The sequence below is a fragment of the Oreochromis aureus genome, linkage group 8, assembly GCF_013358895.1.
Source record: "Oreochromis aureus strain Israel breed Guangdong linkage group 8, ZZ_aureus, whole genome shotgun sequence".
Classification (NCBI taxonomy): Eukaryota; Metazoa; Chordata; class Actinopteri; order Cichliformes; family Cichlidae; genus Oreochromis; species Oreochromis aureus.
The window spans coordinates 14,447,517-14,462,718 of NC_052949.1; the positions used below are offsets into that span (position 1 = coordinate 14,447,517).

The following is a 15,202-nucleotide window of genomic DNA, read 5'->3' on the forward strand; positions in this document are numbered from 1 at the left end:
GAACTGCAACTCAACTCATTCATTCAACATCATCTTACTTGCTAAGGTTTAGCTACACAACATGTATCTGGTGAAGTGGTTGCTTTGTTGGATTATCAAACAGGGATGTCTGTCTGGCCAAAACTTATGAAGGATTCAAATTTGGCCCAGTGGATAGTTTTGCACAGTGTAGAATTTTTGGGATTTGCAGATTAAAGATACGTTTAACTTTGGTGCTGACTCACTGATATGGTTTACTAGGACAGGTGATGAATGCTGAGTCATTATTGGTAAATGTTTTGTGCTTTTCCTGTAACGATAAATCAACTATTTTAAAACGTGAACAAGAGGCTTGTTTGCGGTGCACTATTAGATGTGGTTTGTCGTTTTGTCACAACCATCCGCCATCTCATCCACTAATTGATGGATAAGATGAGAGTCACTCATCAGTCCCTCCGGGTAGAGGCCCTCTCGATTTTTCAAAAGGGGCACAGGCTGATTTCACACCTGCCATGTTTGAACGACTTAAACGAACCCTACAGCATCTGACCTCATTTTGTTTGAGCTGCTGTGAATTGAGCAGTAAACAGCGAACAGTTTCTCCACCTAAAATTATTTATGAAACTGTTTATATAGGACAAAGTTTCAACTTAAACCATTAAAAGATCCTGCAGATTAAAAATATAGCAATTAACGTGTTCCATTGCCAATTTTCCCTCAGATAATTGATATTGTATGGTCAATAAAATGTCTGAAAACCATTAAAAAATGCAATCTGTATTCAAAAGGCAACGTCTCCAACTGCTTTGCAATGTCCAGTGAACCAAGTTATATTTAATGTATTCTCAGAAGACAAGGAAGAGCTAAAAATGTTTGTATTTAAAATGCTAAAAGCAAAATATATGAACAATAACAAACACAAAAATCCATCATAAGAATAGTTGATATTTTGTGGATGAAACAACTGATAATTTGAGTTTTACTTGCATCAGAATAACTATAAAATAAGCATGGCACATGCACATACCTTAAAAATAATAGCAAAAAAGAATAGTGAAAAATTAGTGAACCAGTTAAAAATTCAACCCCATAAAGGGATTTGTATGATCTCTCTCACACACCTGTGTCAGGAAGCCATTCTCTCTGTTGCCTTTCCCGCAGAAAAGAGGAGAAAAAGAGGACGATCTGAGTCAATTAAGGTGACTGTTACTATAATTCGGTCTGCACTGCAATGAAACCAACCTAATAATACGCGTTCCCTTCCCGCAGCTGAACTGTCTTTGCCTTTATTTAGCTTCATGAAGCGATTTGCTCAAATGAAAAGAGATTTTAATAGGGTGTTTCTCACTGGGGGCCGTTTGAAAAGGGAACAGAGCAAAGCACTTTCCAATTGCTACACTCCACACTGAACTACAGGACAACAGTGGACTCAATTCAAGGTTATCGTTTTAGGATTTCCGATATAACGTGTGTGCTGTGTGAGATATAAGTCCCTTCAGACAAGCTCATTATGTTAATCTGACAGCAATTTACATGTCGGCCTCAAGCAAAAATGTGCACAATGGTCAATTCGAGATGACGTGACAGTCTTACCAGGTCAGGTTAAATGTGAAAGAAGAGAAAACTGTAAATCTTGTGCTATTAGTTATTACTACTTATGCATCATATCTGTTAAATACACCAACAAAACTGAGGAAAGGCACTGCAGAGCATTGATCTTGTTATATCAGATCTGTCTGTCCCCCACCACGATGTTGCCATAAAGGACCAAGGGCGTTCAGTTTCTGTTTGCATATTTTCAAGCCAGCTGTGGGGACGAATCAGCAAAGGTTCCCCAAAACACTTTAGATGCAGCATGTGAGTCCTGACTTTACATCCTGTCATCCAGGGATTGTGCACTGTTGGATATTTAAAGAAAAAAACCATGCAGCATAGACAGAACATCCTGAAATTGAATAGAAAATTGATTTGTGCATTTAAGATGTGGAAGGAAGCATTTCTGCTACAAAGGTTTGTCTGTGTTTAGAGGTAAATGGTACAAAACAGCGTTTAAACTGCTCTTTAAAATTTCGACATGAATTATTCTGCTTTATTGCTTTCACACACAGCTCACAGAGTTTGGTGCTTGATCACTTTGGTTGTTCAAAAAGTTTCTCCCATTTTGTCCCCATTGTCATTTTTTGTCATTTTATTTTTGTTGAGAAAAACAAGAATAAAAGAATTCAAACCATGTTCAGTTTATCTGCCTCATATTTATAGTTGTAGATATAGGGAGGAACAGTCAGGTACAGACCAAAACAACCACACTGAGAACCTTTGACTTTGTTTATGATGACAACTTGATCCAACCCTGATCTGAATCAACTATGTGGTGTTTCTGGAATATTGTAGCGTATCAAACTGTAGCCACTAGCAGCTGTTAGGAGTAAACACTCCATCTTATCCACTAGACTGGAGCACAGCACCTTCTTCTTGTATTTACTTTTGTTGTCCCACCTCAGAGACATGATTTACAATGATGCATTTTGGTTCTGCTGTTTGGAGTTTTCTCTGTTAAAAGAAACCAAATCACAGGAAGAAGCTACAAGTTTACAATATCAACAACTGATTTGGGCTGGATTAAATGAACTCTAGTCCTGAAAACAAACCCCAAAGACACTCTAAGTCAGAAATCTAAAAGAAAAACACATAAAAAAAATGTATGTGCACTGGCACATATATTACCTGTATATAAATGTCTGTGTGTAAGCCAAATTACACCTTTTGCTAAAAAGTTAACTTCTCAAACTGTACATGGATGTCTAGTCTTCTTTATTAAAAAGCTTTTTAAGTATATTTGTTTAAAGCAAAGAAAAAAAATGATTTTCAGAGTTTTTCAGAGACGTGACCTCCAACATTTCCTGCACCGTTTATAACAATTTAGCCAGTGAAAGGAAAGATGAAGCTTTTTGTCTTCCTTGAGCAAAATTTCCCCTCACTAATGGAAAATCTCTAATTTTCTCAGACGGGGCTCCACTGGGGATTGACTTGGCTTAATGCTTTTCTGAAGGTTGAATTATTCCGGTTATTGTATACCAACATACGTTAGACACACCGTCACAATAAATACAGGGAGTGTCGTCTACATTTACTACACACAGTCTGCTGAAACAAGCTTTGAATTAGGACATTTATCACCTGCAGTTTTTCGCTGTTTGACCTCATTTCTTACAAAAGAGGCTGTTGAGCAAATGCAGCCATTTTTTTCAGATGTCACTTGATCTGTCATAAGCTACTATTCGCCACGCTGTGAAAGCCTGGACAGGCAGCAGGGGAAGGGGGCATTTTGGCTTGGTTTTTGACTCGGTGTCTGGCAGATGAAGCATCACAACCCTCAGGGACTGATAGTGTTAGAGGAGACACCTGTTTTACAGTATTCCCAATAGCTTTGAGGTTCCAAACCCGAATAAAACAAGTGAGTAGTTTCCTGTTTGATATTCTAGATGGTAGTAGATTGGTGTATTTGCAAATGCATGAGTCATTTTTATGCATGTGTTGAATAGTCAGTGAATATATCTGAATAAATGAAAATCAATATAAGGCATGCTGAATTTGTGTTATTTCAACAACTGTCACTATTTCAGATAGCTTGGATTGATAAATAAATATAAGCTAGTAATTAAATGGTATTATAGAAATTACAACTGTGTATGTGGTGAGCTTTGATGTTTCCTAAACCTTTTGTTTCTCTCTCCTGCTTCCCCCAAAACCCTTTCCAAGTCTATGATTTCCATAAGTAACATGGCACGTCAGTCACACACACTGAGACCATAAATAGAGGCATGCACAGCCAATGTTCAGTAGGTCCATGGCGAGCTGAAAGCATAATGCGCGTAGCCGACATACGATCATTGTGCTCGAGGGCCTCTCCCTGCACTTTCATTTGAATGCTGCAGCCTGAAATCAAGTGTAAAACTGTCAGGATTTGTCAGTGTTGTGCTTCCACGCCGCACTTATTTGAGTGGACAAGGAGCCAGCAAGGAGCACACGGGGCAGACACAAGCTCTGTGTGTGTGGTTGTAATACTCATGTTGTGGGGACATAGATCTGTTCACACACTCACATTGTGATGGCCCAGAGACAAAAAGCAGGACATCGTAATGTTTTCATTAACCTTAAGGCTGAAGATTTGATTCAAGGCTAGATATAGTTGTGGGTAGACAGGTAGTGGTTATGGTCAGGTTTAGAGTAAGTCTATAGGAAATGAATGCAAGTCACTGAGGTGATGGAAATGTGTGTGTGTTAACACTTGTGTAACACTGGAGGCCACAGTTTCAGGCTAGAGACTGTGAGAATAATCGTGTTTATCTGAAGTGATTGTAGTGACTGCTGAATGAATAACAATGCAGTGTGTACAAGCCATTGTGTTGCTTCTGCAAACATTCAGTGGAGTCAGATTTTCACTGAAACGACGTCCCTCTGTCCAACTTAAATCACTCAGCGGCCAAACTTAAGGCTAATGCATACTCTCTAAAGAGGGATTAATATCTAAAAACACAGTAAGACATCCCAGCAACATGGATAGTTCTTACAGCCTATTGAAAGCTGTTATAGGTACCTAGAGTGGGATGGAATTTGCTGTGCCATATTCAAAGGTGCTGTTACAAGTATTTTTTCATTTATTGCTGCAGAGGTACTATATAGGTTGGTGTAGTAAAAGTTGCAATATCATTAAGAGATGTAATGAAAGAAAAGGCACTTGAGGACAAGTTCAAGTAGAGACAGGACGTATTATGCAGACATAAACAGACTTTAGAAGTGTGAAATAGAATAGGAGATAAAAATAAGCTCAGCTAGACGAAAGGCAGATTTAACCGGAGAACGAAAACCACTATTCAGTGTCGACAGTGGTAACGCCAAGATTGGGCTGTGGCTGATACAGTGCAACTCAAAAGAACCATTTGAGGTAAATATCGCAAAGAAAGCATATAAAGTGCTTTATTCAAGCTATAAGAATCGCAGTGGAGCATGACAGAGCAGCGCTGGATTCAGCTCTGCTCCACAGTGTGTCAATAGAGTAATCATCAGAAGATTAGGCAGGAAAATTAGCCAGCTATTCGTTGAGCAATAATCTATCCCACCTGCTCATTAAAATAAACACTGAATCTCAAATAGTTTAAATCAGCGCTGAGTGGGGAAAGAGCTGCACCATCAATATGCTAAGTGAGCATCTCGACTTCTGAAGCAGAGTTTTAAGTCGTTTTGGAAAACTGGGGTGTTTTTTGTAATGGATCAAAATATGCAAATGAATTATACCTTTGCATAATTATATTGAAATACAGTATATTTGCATGGCCACAATTTATTAACCCTCATATCTTCTTTTACCCCGTCTCAATTTTCTGAAGAAATTTGCAGAAACTCATGCTTAATTTTTTTTCTCTCTTTCAAATTAATAACTTTATTTGTAAAGCAGTTAAACATGGCTTATCTCAGTTCGCCAGGGTGTTCGCTGCAATAGTATTTGTTATGGTAAGTCAAACGAAGTAGCATGTGGTGGCTAATGTTAGCAAATGTTGATGTGTCAATTTTAGATTAGATTCGATTTTTAGATTTAGCTTCGTAGCTGTTTGTGTAGTGTTGTGAATCAGCGTCCTGTCAGCCCACCTTTATCTTAAGTGTGATCAACCAATAAAACTCCCCTTTCTGTCAGTGTAAAAAAATTAACTTCACATTTACTCCATGAGATATTATGTAAGAAAAGAAGTGTAATTTCAGCAGGACGTCACAGTTTTTGTACATTATAAAAACAAATGCTGCTGTAGTAAATTAAAGAAACCTGTTAGCATGACTCTTTGGGCTGAAGTTGTAAGAAATAAATGCGTAAAATTACAGAAAAAGCTCTGGCTTGTGGTTGCCCTTAGTGCTCTGTTATTATAAAACAGAAACTTTTTGTTAATTCACAGAAACCTCCCTTTTTTTCTTTTGCTCTGAAATAAATGTAAATCTACTATCTATTCAACAGTGAAAATAAAACAACAGCAACTTTTCCGTCATCACTTAATTACATTGGTTTAGTATGAGTGGCTATGGGGGAGGTCTGTATCATTAGGAAAAGCTGCAAACTTGTTCAAATGCAGTTGAAAGTCCAAAATATATGCCGTCCTTCATATTTTTCAAAGGAGTCCAACGGCCCAGATTGGCGTCTTTGCTGGCTCAATTGTGGTCCTCAGGCCTTATGTTTGACAACCCTGCTCTGGCGCAACGTTATAGTATCAGATGCAGTAGATACATGTGTAAAAGCTGATTAAAAACACTTTTTTTAAAAAGTAGAAAATTGTAACACAAGGTGGTTTGAATACTTCTGAAGCATGTTTGAGCTTGGCTGTTTAATTATGATTGTGATCATATCAGTCATGCCTTAGTAGCGGTGAAAAAATAATGAGTTGGTGCTGCGTGAGTGACTCTGTGTTTAATTGAATCCTCTCCACATACAACCTCTTGGAAATGTAAAGCTAGAGTGGAGGACTAATTTACTCTGATAAACAGGACTGCACTCTGCACATAAACATTGTATCATCTGGATATGGATGCACATTTTTTAAATATTTTACCCACAATGGTAACTTAAGAACAACATAGCAGGGCTGCATTTTAAGCAGACTGAAAAGGACCAATGATAAATGACGCCTATTGTTGTCAAGTAATGCCAGGAAGGAAACTGTCTTTGAGTGTCCTTAAGGGAGCATGCAGGTGTGAACCTTGAATAGAAAATGCTGCTGAGAAGAAGAAGAAGAAGCGGGGAAAGGGGGGAGATGTGGGAAGTTCATGTTGTTAACAGCCAGTCCTCTCCCAGCTCCCCCATCTCTCTCTCTCTCTCTCTCTCTCTCTCTCTCTCCCCTCTTTCGCTCTCCCTTACATACTCATACTAATAGAAGAATACACACTTGCTCTTCAGACACTCTCAGCCTCCTTTCTTTCTCCTCCGCTCCTCAATCTGCCTCGCGCTGTCTCTCCTTTCGTCTCATAAAGGGCAGCACGATCAGCAGAGCATGACACTTTTAATTGAAGCACACATGTGCCGTGCTTTCGCTGCGGCACTTTGGATCATAGCCAAGACGTGTCACTGACTGAGAAAGGACCGTCACAATCAAAGTGGAGAGAATAAAGATACAGTAAAGAGACGGAGAAAATTATCTGCGACTTTGTTGGGTTTCTTTGGACAACTTCTGTGATGGAAGATCAGCCAGCAGGAGAAGCCTGAGTCAAGAGCAGAAGAGAGTGGCAAACAGAGGAAGCTTAAAACACGTGGAGATGCTGTTAGGTAAGGCTGTTACTTTTAATATTCGTGCCAATACTGCTAATTTGTGGGAAAGTAGCTGAGGACTTATCTTTTTTTTTTTTTTTTTAATGTGATGTTTTTTTGTGCCTCCATTTGCCTAAATGCATGCGAGCGCTCCGCTGTCAATGTGTGTTTTACAACAATGACTTCACATCACAGCTCAAGGGCAGGCTCGGTCTCCTGCCTACCATCTGCCCTCATTCAGTTCCTCTGCATCCAAAATGAGTCCCCGGCCTGTTTGTTTTCATAATTGACCCCTTTTGATGGAGCCAAGTGTGGAGTTCAGACCAATACAAACCTGCCGTTCCCAGATGTGTCAAGTCATTTTAAAGCCACACAAGAACATTGCTGATATCACGGTGCAGATTGCTGGCAATTATGTCTTTGCGTCCCCAGGGAAATATGCCCAGATTAGCTTGCATAATTGGAGCCTGTTAAAGATAAAGGCAGTGTGGGGATTTTTAGTCATTTGTGTTTGGGTTTTTTTTTTTTTTTTTGTATGTTCTTTTTAGATAAGGCATCAAATTTATTGCATTTAAAGTATTTGAATTCAGGATTAGTTTGGTATGACGTTAAAGTCCAGCTGATTTACCATCTGATTTTTAAGTAGACAGAGGAACTCATGTTTTATTTGACCTCTAAATAAATGTGTTTATTTTTTAATCTACCTTAGAGTTTATTATTTCAGTTAAAACTAAATTGATTTGCAAGTCTGTCTGCGACACGAGGCTCACTCATTGGTGGGTTTCCCTGCAGCACAGAATGCCAACACAGTCCTTCACAAACAGTTTATTTTAACGCACACACTTGCAGCACATTCACAAAGCTGCCACTTTACAAGCCCAGCTCTGCACAAGCTTTCTTAGCAGTCCCCTTTCTCCACGCCGAATTCTCCCTCCGCCGTGTTGTGCACTCCTGTTACTGTCCCTTCATACCCCAGCATTCTGCTAAAATAAAGAGAGAGGAAGTGATTAGCCCATGCACAACAGGTGCACCATTCACCCCAATTGACAATGCCCTCTGAGCCATCCAGCTCCACCTCCTCCATCTGTACCCCTTACTACTTTTCTCTGGGTTATTTTGGGGCAGTTTGAGGGAGTTTGCACTATTTTCTCACAAGTAGCACATAACTCATTTCCTGCTTTTTTGTGTTTATAATAGCTTTCTTATCAGGATGAGACATAATTCTTTAGCCAATAGAATTACCAGGAAGGCTACATTTAAAATTATGTGTATCCACGTATTTTGGAATTTCTGCAGCTTATGGATACACACAGCTGCGTGGATGAAAATGCAGAGCATGTCTATGTGGCTGCTTTAGGCTCTTTCTCCTTTAAACAGCAGATTAAAGAGATCAAAGGGAAACAGCTGAAGAGACGATAACTATAAGAGTTTTGCCTGGTGGCCATACTGCATCTGTCCTTGCCTCTCCACCACTTGTCAAAAGCTCAGATTTGAGCTCGCAGTGACATCCTGTATGTGTAAATCTGATCTCTGTGCACCATTACGTCACAGTCTGATACAAAATCCTAGAATAAAATTTTTGAATTTTTCTCAGCTTTCAATTTCATGATTATTACTTTTCTCTGAGAGTATTAGAATATATATAGAATATAGAATAATCATTTTATCATTGCAATATAACTTATGTAATAAATATACAAATGCAATGAGTAAAAAAGAATTAAACTTTTTACCTTTTAAATAAAGACGATTGTATTGATACATCCAGCAAGATTCACCCTGACTATGGTTATGAATTTAGAAGATCCACCATCTGACTGATACAACCTCATGTTTAAAACGTTCATGGAAAAAAACATAGTGTGAGCTCTATAGCTAATATGTACAATTCAATATTTGGTTATTTAGTGCACATCATATCATAAATGCTAAACTGAGTAATATTTTCACACAATCAGATTTTATTGATATCTCTTAGGCAGGATTGACATACACTATATGGACAAAAGTACTGGGCCACTTACAGATTACAACTGCAGGAACTGTTGAGCCATGGAAGTCCAGGTGCACAAGTTTTGTGCTGATGTAAATACCAGAGTGGGTTTCCTGTGGTTCTAAACAATAGTTTAGTCATAATACCACTTAAAGTTGACTGTGGAATATCTAAGAGGGAAGAAATGTCATGATCTCACTTGTTGCAGCTGTGGCATCTATTACAGTACCGCACTCAACTTCAGTGAGATCTTTACAGAAGTGTTTGCAAAGGCAGGTTTCATGGCTAGCTTCTTTATTTTATACAACTGTGGTAATGTGGCTGAAAACACCTGAATTAAAAGGGTAAGTTATGGCCTATATAGTCTACTTATGGTATCACTCTGCAACAATCCAGTGCAATAACACTGGTCCTTGTGTCATACCATATAATGCAGTTGTTCACATACTTCTTATAGTAGAAAACATAAGACAATCAACTAATGAGCTACTCAGGTCATGCAATAAAAATGCTGATAAATCTTTGGTGGAATTAGGGGTGCACATACCAGTTTATACTATTGCACTGCCAGAAAGTAGTCCTGTGACAGTGAAGCTATTGTATTATTAGGTTTGTCCCCTACATAAAGTGGAGGAACACAATAATCAAAGTGAGAAAAGAGTCCCTGTGGTGTTTAGTCTGCACCTGAGAGCAATGACTGTTTTGCTGCATGTGCTGAAAAGTTTCTCGAGCATCTTCCCATTAGACTCACCTCCACCAGCTCCCAGAACAGAACTTGGGATCCTAATCAGTTTAAGTCTGGGGTTAGCTATCTTTACCCTGCTGATGCAAGACAAAAAGACCATGCTCACAACCCCACTGTGCCACAGGCTGTTGAAGGACCTTTAACTTTATCAGTAAATGGAGTCGATTCTGCTTCTTTTTGAAGCAGTGTCTGTCTCCAAGTACGTCTCCTCCCAGCTTAACTTTATATAGCCCACAATTGCTGTGTCTTCACAGAATTACTGCAAATATAACAACTGTGATCATTCCTTGATGCTCGACACACACACAGTGAAAAGGAAGGGCGTTAAAGCAGGCCCCTGCGGTGCTGCTCACTGTGCTGTCAGAAGGGCACCTCTGCAGCCGGACGTACTGTGCTCTACCCTCAAGGAAATTTGGAATCAAGGCTAAAAGTGTAGCACCCACCTTCATGTCTGAGCTTTATAAGAAGTCAGACGGTATTTGAAGTATTGTAGAAGTTGCATAATTTGACACTCGCAATATTGCCTGCCACATTCAGATGGTGAATGATGCAAACCGCAGGGGTTCAGCCATAGCCTTGTAGTCATAGAGGGTGGAGAGATAGGTTAGACATTCTTTAAGCCCGGTTAGCTCTGATATTTTATTATCATCTCATTTAAAGTGGTTAAATATGTTTATTAATAACGTTTTTTATGTGTAGAGTAGTTTGGCTACAAGCTACCACGATGCAAATTGGACTGCTCTACGTCTGCACAGCTAAGAAGTTTCTCACTTCACTTTTCCTTTTAATCACTGGAACAGAGAAATTCCCATTCATGCAAATTAAGCGTGATTTTACGGCGCATCATATTAGCTACGAGACATTAATCTGTGTTCTGTGTGGGTGGCGAGATTCAAAATAAGCTAGTCAGTGTTTCTTTATGTTACAGGAAAAAGTTTCTCGGTATGTTTGCAAAGCTCTGCGTTCATGAGTCAGTTTAAAGGGATCATTAATTTTCCTGTTGGGGGACATATTCAGAATCCAGCAGTGATAATGACCTATTATTATAATCGAAGGGTAATGAGTATGGAACAGTAAGGTTTTAACTGCAGTATAGATGGTCTTAGAGAACAAATTTCATTAGTCTACTGTACTGACTTGATACCTTTTGCCATCGAGAGCATTTTAATTTGCTGTAGCTGATTCACAGCAGTATTTGAAGCACTGTTTAGAGCATAAAAGCTTGATTTTTATATTTTGATTTCTTTGATTTTACTTTTATGTGTGTGAAAAAACTCTGCCAAATCATATAAAGCACATGAAAGTTCAAACTGGCATGGTTTGGCATGGAGTTTGGAATTTGGCATGGTTGTTGGTTTGAGTGTCTCAGTATCTGTTGATCTACTGGGATGTTCCTACACAAACCTCTCTCGGGTTTATGGAGACTGCTGCAAGAGGAAATATCCATTGAGCTGCGGTTCTCTGGGTAAAAATGCCTTCTCAATGCCAGAGGTCAGAGGACAATGGCTAGACTACTTGAGCTGATAAAAGGGCAGCCTTAACTCGAAGAACCGCTCGTTACAAGCGAGGTGTGCAGAAGAGCATCTCTGAATGCACAACACGTTGAACATTGAATCAGATGAGCTACAGCAACAGAAGAAAAGCACGTCTGTGCCACTCCTGTCAGCTGAGAACAGTAAACGGAGGCTATAATTCACATGGGCTCACCAAAATTGGAAAATAGAAGATTTGAGAAACACTGCCTTGTCTGAGTGTTGATTTCTGTTGCGTTATTCAGATGGTAGTGTCACAATTGGGCATTAACAAGAAAGGATTTGATCATTCCTGCTTTGTATCAACAGTTCAGGGCGGTGGTGGTGTGATGATGTGGAGGATATTTTCATTAGGACACCTGTCACTAATCTTCTTCGTTTTCTGTTGCCTGACCTTGTTTGAGTCGGTTAAATTTGGTTCAAGAGGAATACAGCATAGTATTCATCCTAATTTTTTCAGGGTTAAATTGGAATCTGTGTGTTGCACAGATTAAATGTTTTCTAAGTGTATGTCAACTTCTGCATGCATGTACATTCCACATTTTGGAGAGGCAAAGCATGAAACGGACACGGTGGATCGGCATGTTTATTACACGCTTTGTCGTGATACTGGGTTAGCTAAATCACAGGCTGGTGCAGTAAAAAACTGGCACGCATCAAAGTGACTGACAGCCCCAATCAGTCATTGTGGTTTGCTGACAGTGTGAGTTTGATTAGCCAGACTGGTAATGATTGCAGGATTGCAGACACTCACATGTTCACTTGTGAAAGCATTGCACTGTTTCCTTCACCAAATCTAATGTAAATCAAAAGATTTATTTAACTTTATATTAAGTCTTGTGAGGACCTTTTTTTTAAGTATAGTTCTTGATTCTTGGAGCATTCAGTCTCCGAGACCTATTGTGCAGTCGGTGAGGTGTTGTAAAAGGCATGTTGAGAGGTTGAATGATGGCTGATTTTAAATTGTAGGTCTCCCTGTATATATAATTTTGTAACTGATCACATCGATAAAATGTGATTTGTGGTTTTTCTGAGTGAGGCACTTTATGTTTGAATGATTATCTATGAGGGCTGATTAATGTTAATTTGATAGGCTATATGTACAAATCTGTATTAAGCATCTTGATAATAGCACAATTATTATAGAAGCATTGGGGAAAAGCTTTTAAATGATGATGAATTACACATTAATTTCCTCCTTCATATCATATTAGACTTGTAGCTGTACATGAAGAAGCTTAGGGTGACTCACATCCTGCATCATCAGGAGGGCAATTTTTTCCAGATGTATCCTGGGAATGGAGCTGCATGCCAAGACCAACTGCATTAAGGCATTTTAATGGCTTAGGCACATGCCACGGATTTCTGTCATATTCTGGATTTGCCAAAAAGTCATGCACCCTCAGGATATCTGCTTCTGCGACCAGGCTGTGAGAAGGGGACGTGTGTGACACACATCACAGGACTCCTGAAGGCCTCTTCTACTGCATTACATCACCTGCTGCGTGACTCCTGTGATTCAAGTAAAATCATATTTTTTTTTAATTTTTTCAAATAATTACACTTAGATTAAAAGTGACATTTAAATCCCATAGTGTGTGTGTGTCATCAGAAATAGCATGAGAGTGACGCAGGAACTGTTTTCTAACCGTTGGCTACCAATACATCAGAGAGGTTTGAGAGTGATTAATCGTGTTCTTTTGATTTGAGCCTATTCTTGTGTAATCTAAGGAACATTTTTTATTGCTGTCAGCTTTATTGAAAATTCACTGGAACCGATTACTGCTTACCTACGTAATTTTTATTGGAACTACACCAACCACAGATTACTGCTTAATGCCCGTCTTCAGACAGTCAACAGACAAAACATCTGTTGACAAAACATCTGTTTTCCTGGGTTTACTCTTTTATTTTTATCTGCATTTATTGGGTTATATTTAAATATTTCAATAGAAGTATTTACAAAATGTAGATTTTTTTTGTGATCAATAATGAGTGAAATTTCATGAGTTCTACATTTTGGTTATACTGCCCTGATGAACAGACACAGGTTATCTGAGGGTGCCTGGTACTGTCTGACATGACATGATTGGTAGTGTAACAGCTGGGCCTACTCCAACACCAGAAATGGTCTCAATGGGGCTCAAACTGAGGCCCCCCTGCCGTAGCCCAGTGGTCCCCAACCACTGGGCCACGGACCGGTATTGGGCCGCGAGAGTTGAGGCTCGGGTGTGAAATTTATGCTTTTCAGGGTGGTTGGTTTTATCGTTAACTTGGTTTCCCTGGTCTTTTGTAGTGTTGTAGTTGTGTATCTTATTTTGAAAGAAATATTTAAGCGTTACTATAGCAACCAGAGAGCATTAAGGGGCAGAGAGGAGGATGCTACTCTCAATGTTGTTGGTGCATTTCAGGAGGACGCTGCTAATAAAGTTACACAATTACACAGTGTATTCACGTTTATTATTATATTTACAAAATACCACAGTTTTTGTCTTGGTTGTGTCATTTTATTTTGTTGTATTTATCCACAACACCTTAAAGGCTGGTCAATGAAAATACTGTCTGACATTAAACCAGTCTGTGGCGCAAAAAAGGTTGGGGACCGCTGCCGTTGCCTGTTGGTTTCCTACTCAAATTGTTGAGCAATAGCGGTCCTAGTCCTGAGCAGTTTTTGCTCAGGCCGTGTGCTGGTCCTATTGGTCTACATTCATGTTTACGTGGGTGGTATGTTCCCATGGACCCAATTTATTTCCCAGCAGAACATTGGGTTATTCACTTCACCAAGTGATGGGTCTAATTTTGTAGCTGATTTGCATAATTTGATATTTGCTATAGCTTGGAAATATTAATGAAATTCTGAATGCAATATTTAAAATTTAAGGCCTTTTTAAATTTAATTTGTGGTGGATATTCATGCTCCAACAAGGACAGTTGATTAGTGGTACTGTATCACAACTGTTTGGTTTTCATTTACTGGCAAAGTCTGAAATGCAGACAGTTGGTCTCAGAGTTATCCAGCACTCTGAAGCTAAATAATAATGCACTCTGTTTTCTTCTCTGCTGTCCGTGACTCTTAAGGACATTTGCATTAATGCACCTTCCGTGCCCTCAACACAGCAGTTGGTATCATGTGGCTATGCCTTTGTCTGAGACCTACATAAACTCTAAGGAAAGATATTTTAATTGTTTTTAAACTACTGCTTGGGTGTGAAACTAGAACAACCTTTTCTACCACCCACTGGCTACTGCTCATGTCTGGTTGCTGTCTGAAGACATTTTCTGTTTGTCTGTCAAATGATTGGGGTTTTTTTTAAACACTTCATTTAAAGATACAGCACACATGAGCGCACAGTAGCAAGTGAACACACATACACACACACACTCCAGGCATTTTGTCAGCAAAATGGATTAACGTTTTGGTATTTTGCTGAAATGCTGACAGGAATGAAAATATTGTGTCTCCAGTTCTGACAACGTGCCTTGGAAATCAAGCAGCGAAATGCAAAACCTGCTAAAATATGCAGCTGCCAGGAGAAATGACATTGCCCACAAAAAAAGGTTGACTGCAAATTAAGATGCTCTCTATCTGAATTCATGTCATAAACTGGTACAATTTGTGCATGATTAGGTCAACTGCAGTGAAGTGTACACAAAAATATGCATCACAT

General features: G+C 39.2%; 1 protein-coding gene across 2 annotated transcripts in view; it reads left to right on the forward strand.

Annotated features, from left to right (window-relative positions):
* The window catches only part of LOC116329830 (zinc finger protein 385B-like), an 80,080-nt gene that overhangs the window by 41,218 nt on the left and 23,660 nt on the right, over positions 1–15,202 (forward strand). The window contains exon 1 of one of the 2 annotated variants that reach the window (XM_039616014.1): positions 6,942–7,282. The exons of the other annotated variant lie outside the window; for it this stretch is intronic. Coding sequence (XP_039471948.1) covers positions 7,273–7,282 — 10 coding nt within the window. The 5' untranslated portion in view covers positions 6,942–7,272. Of the gene's footprint in view, positions 1–6,941; positions 7,283–15,202 lie in introns of those variants that run through there. 2 annotated transcript variants of the gene reach the window in all.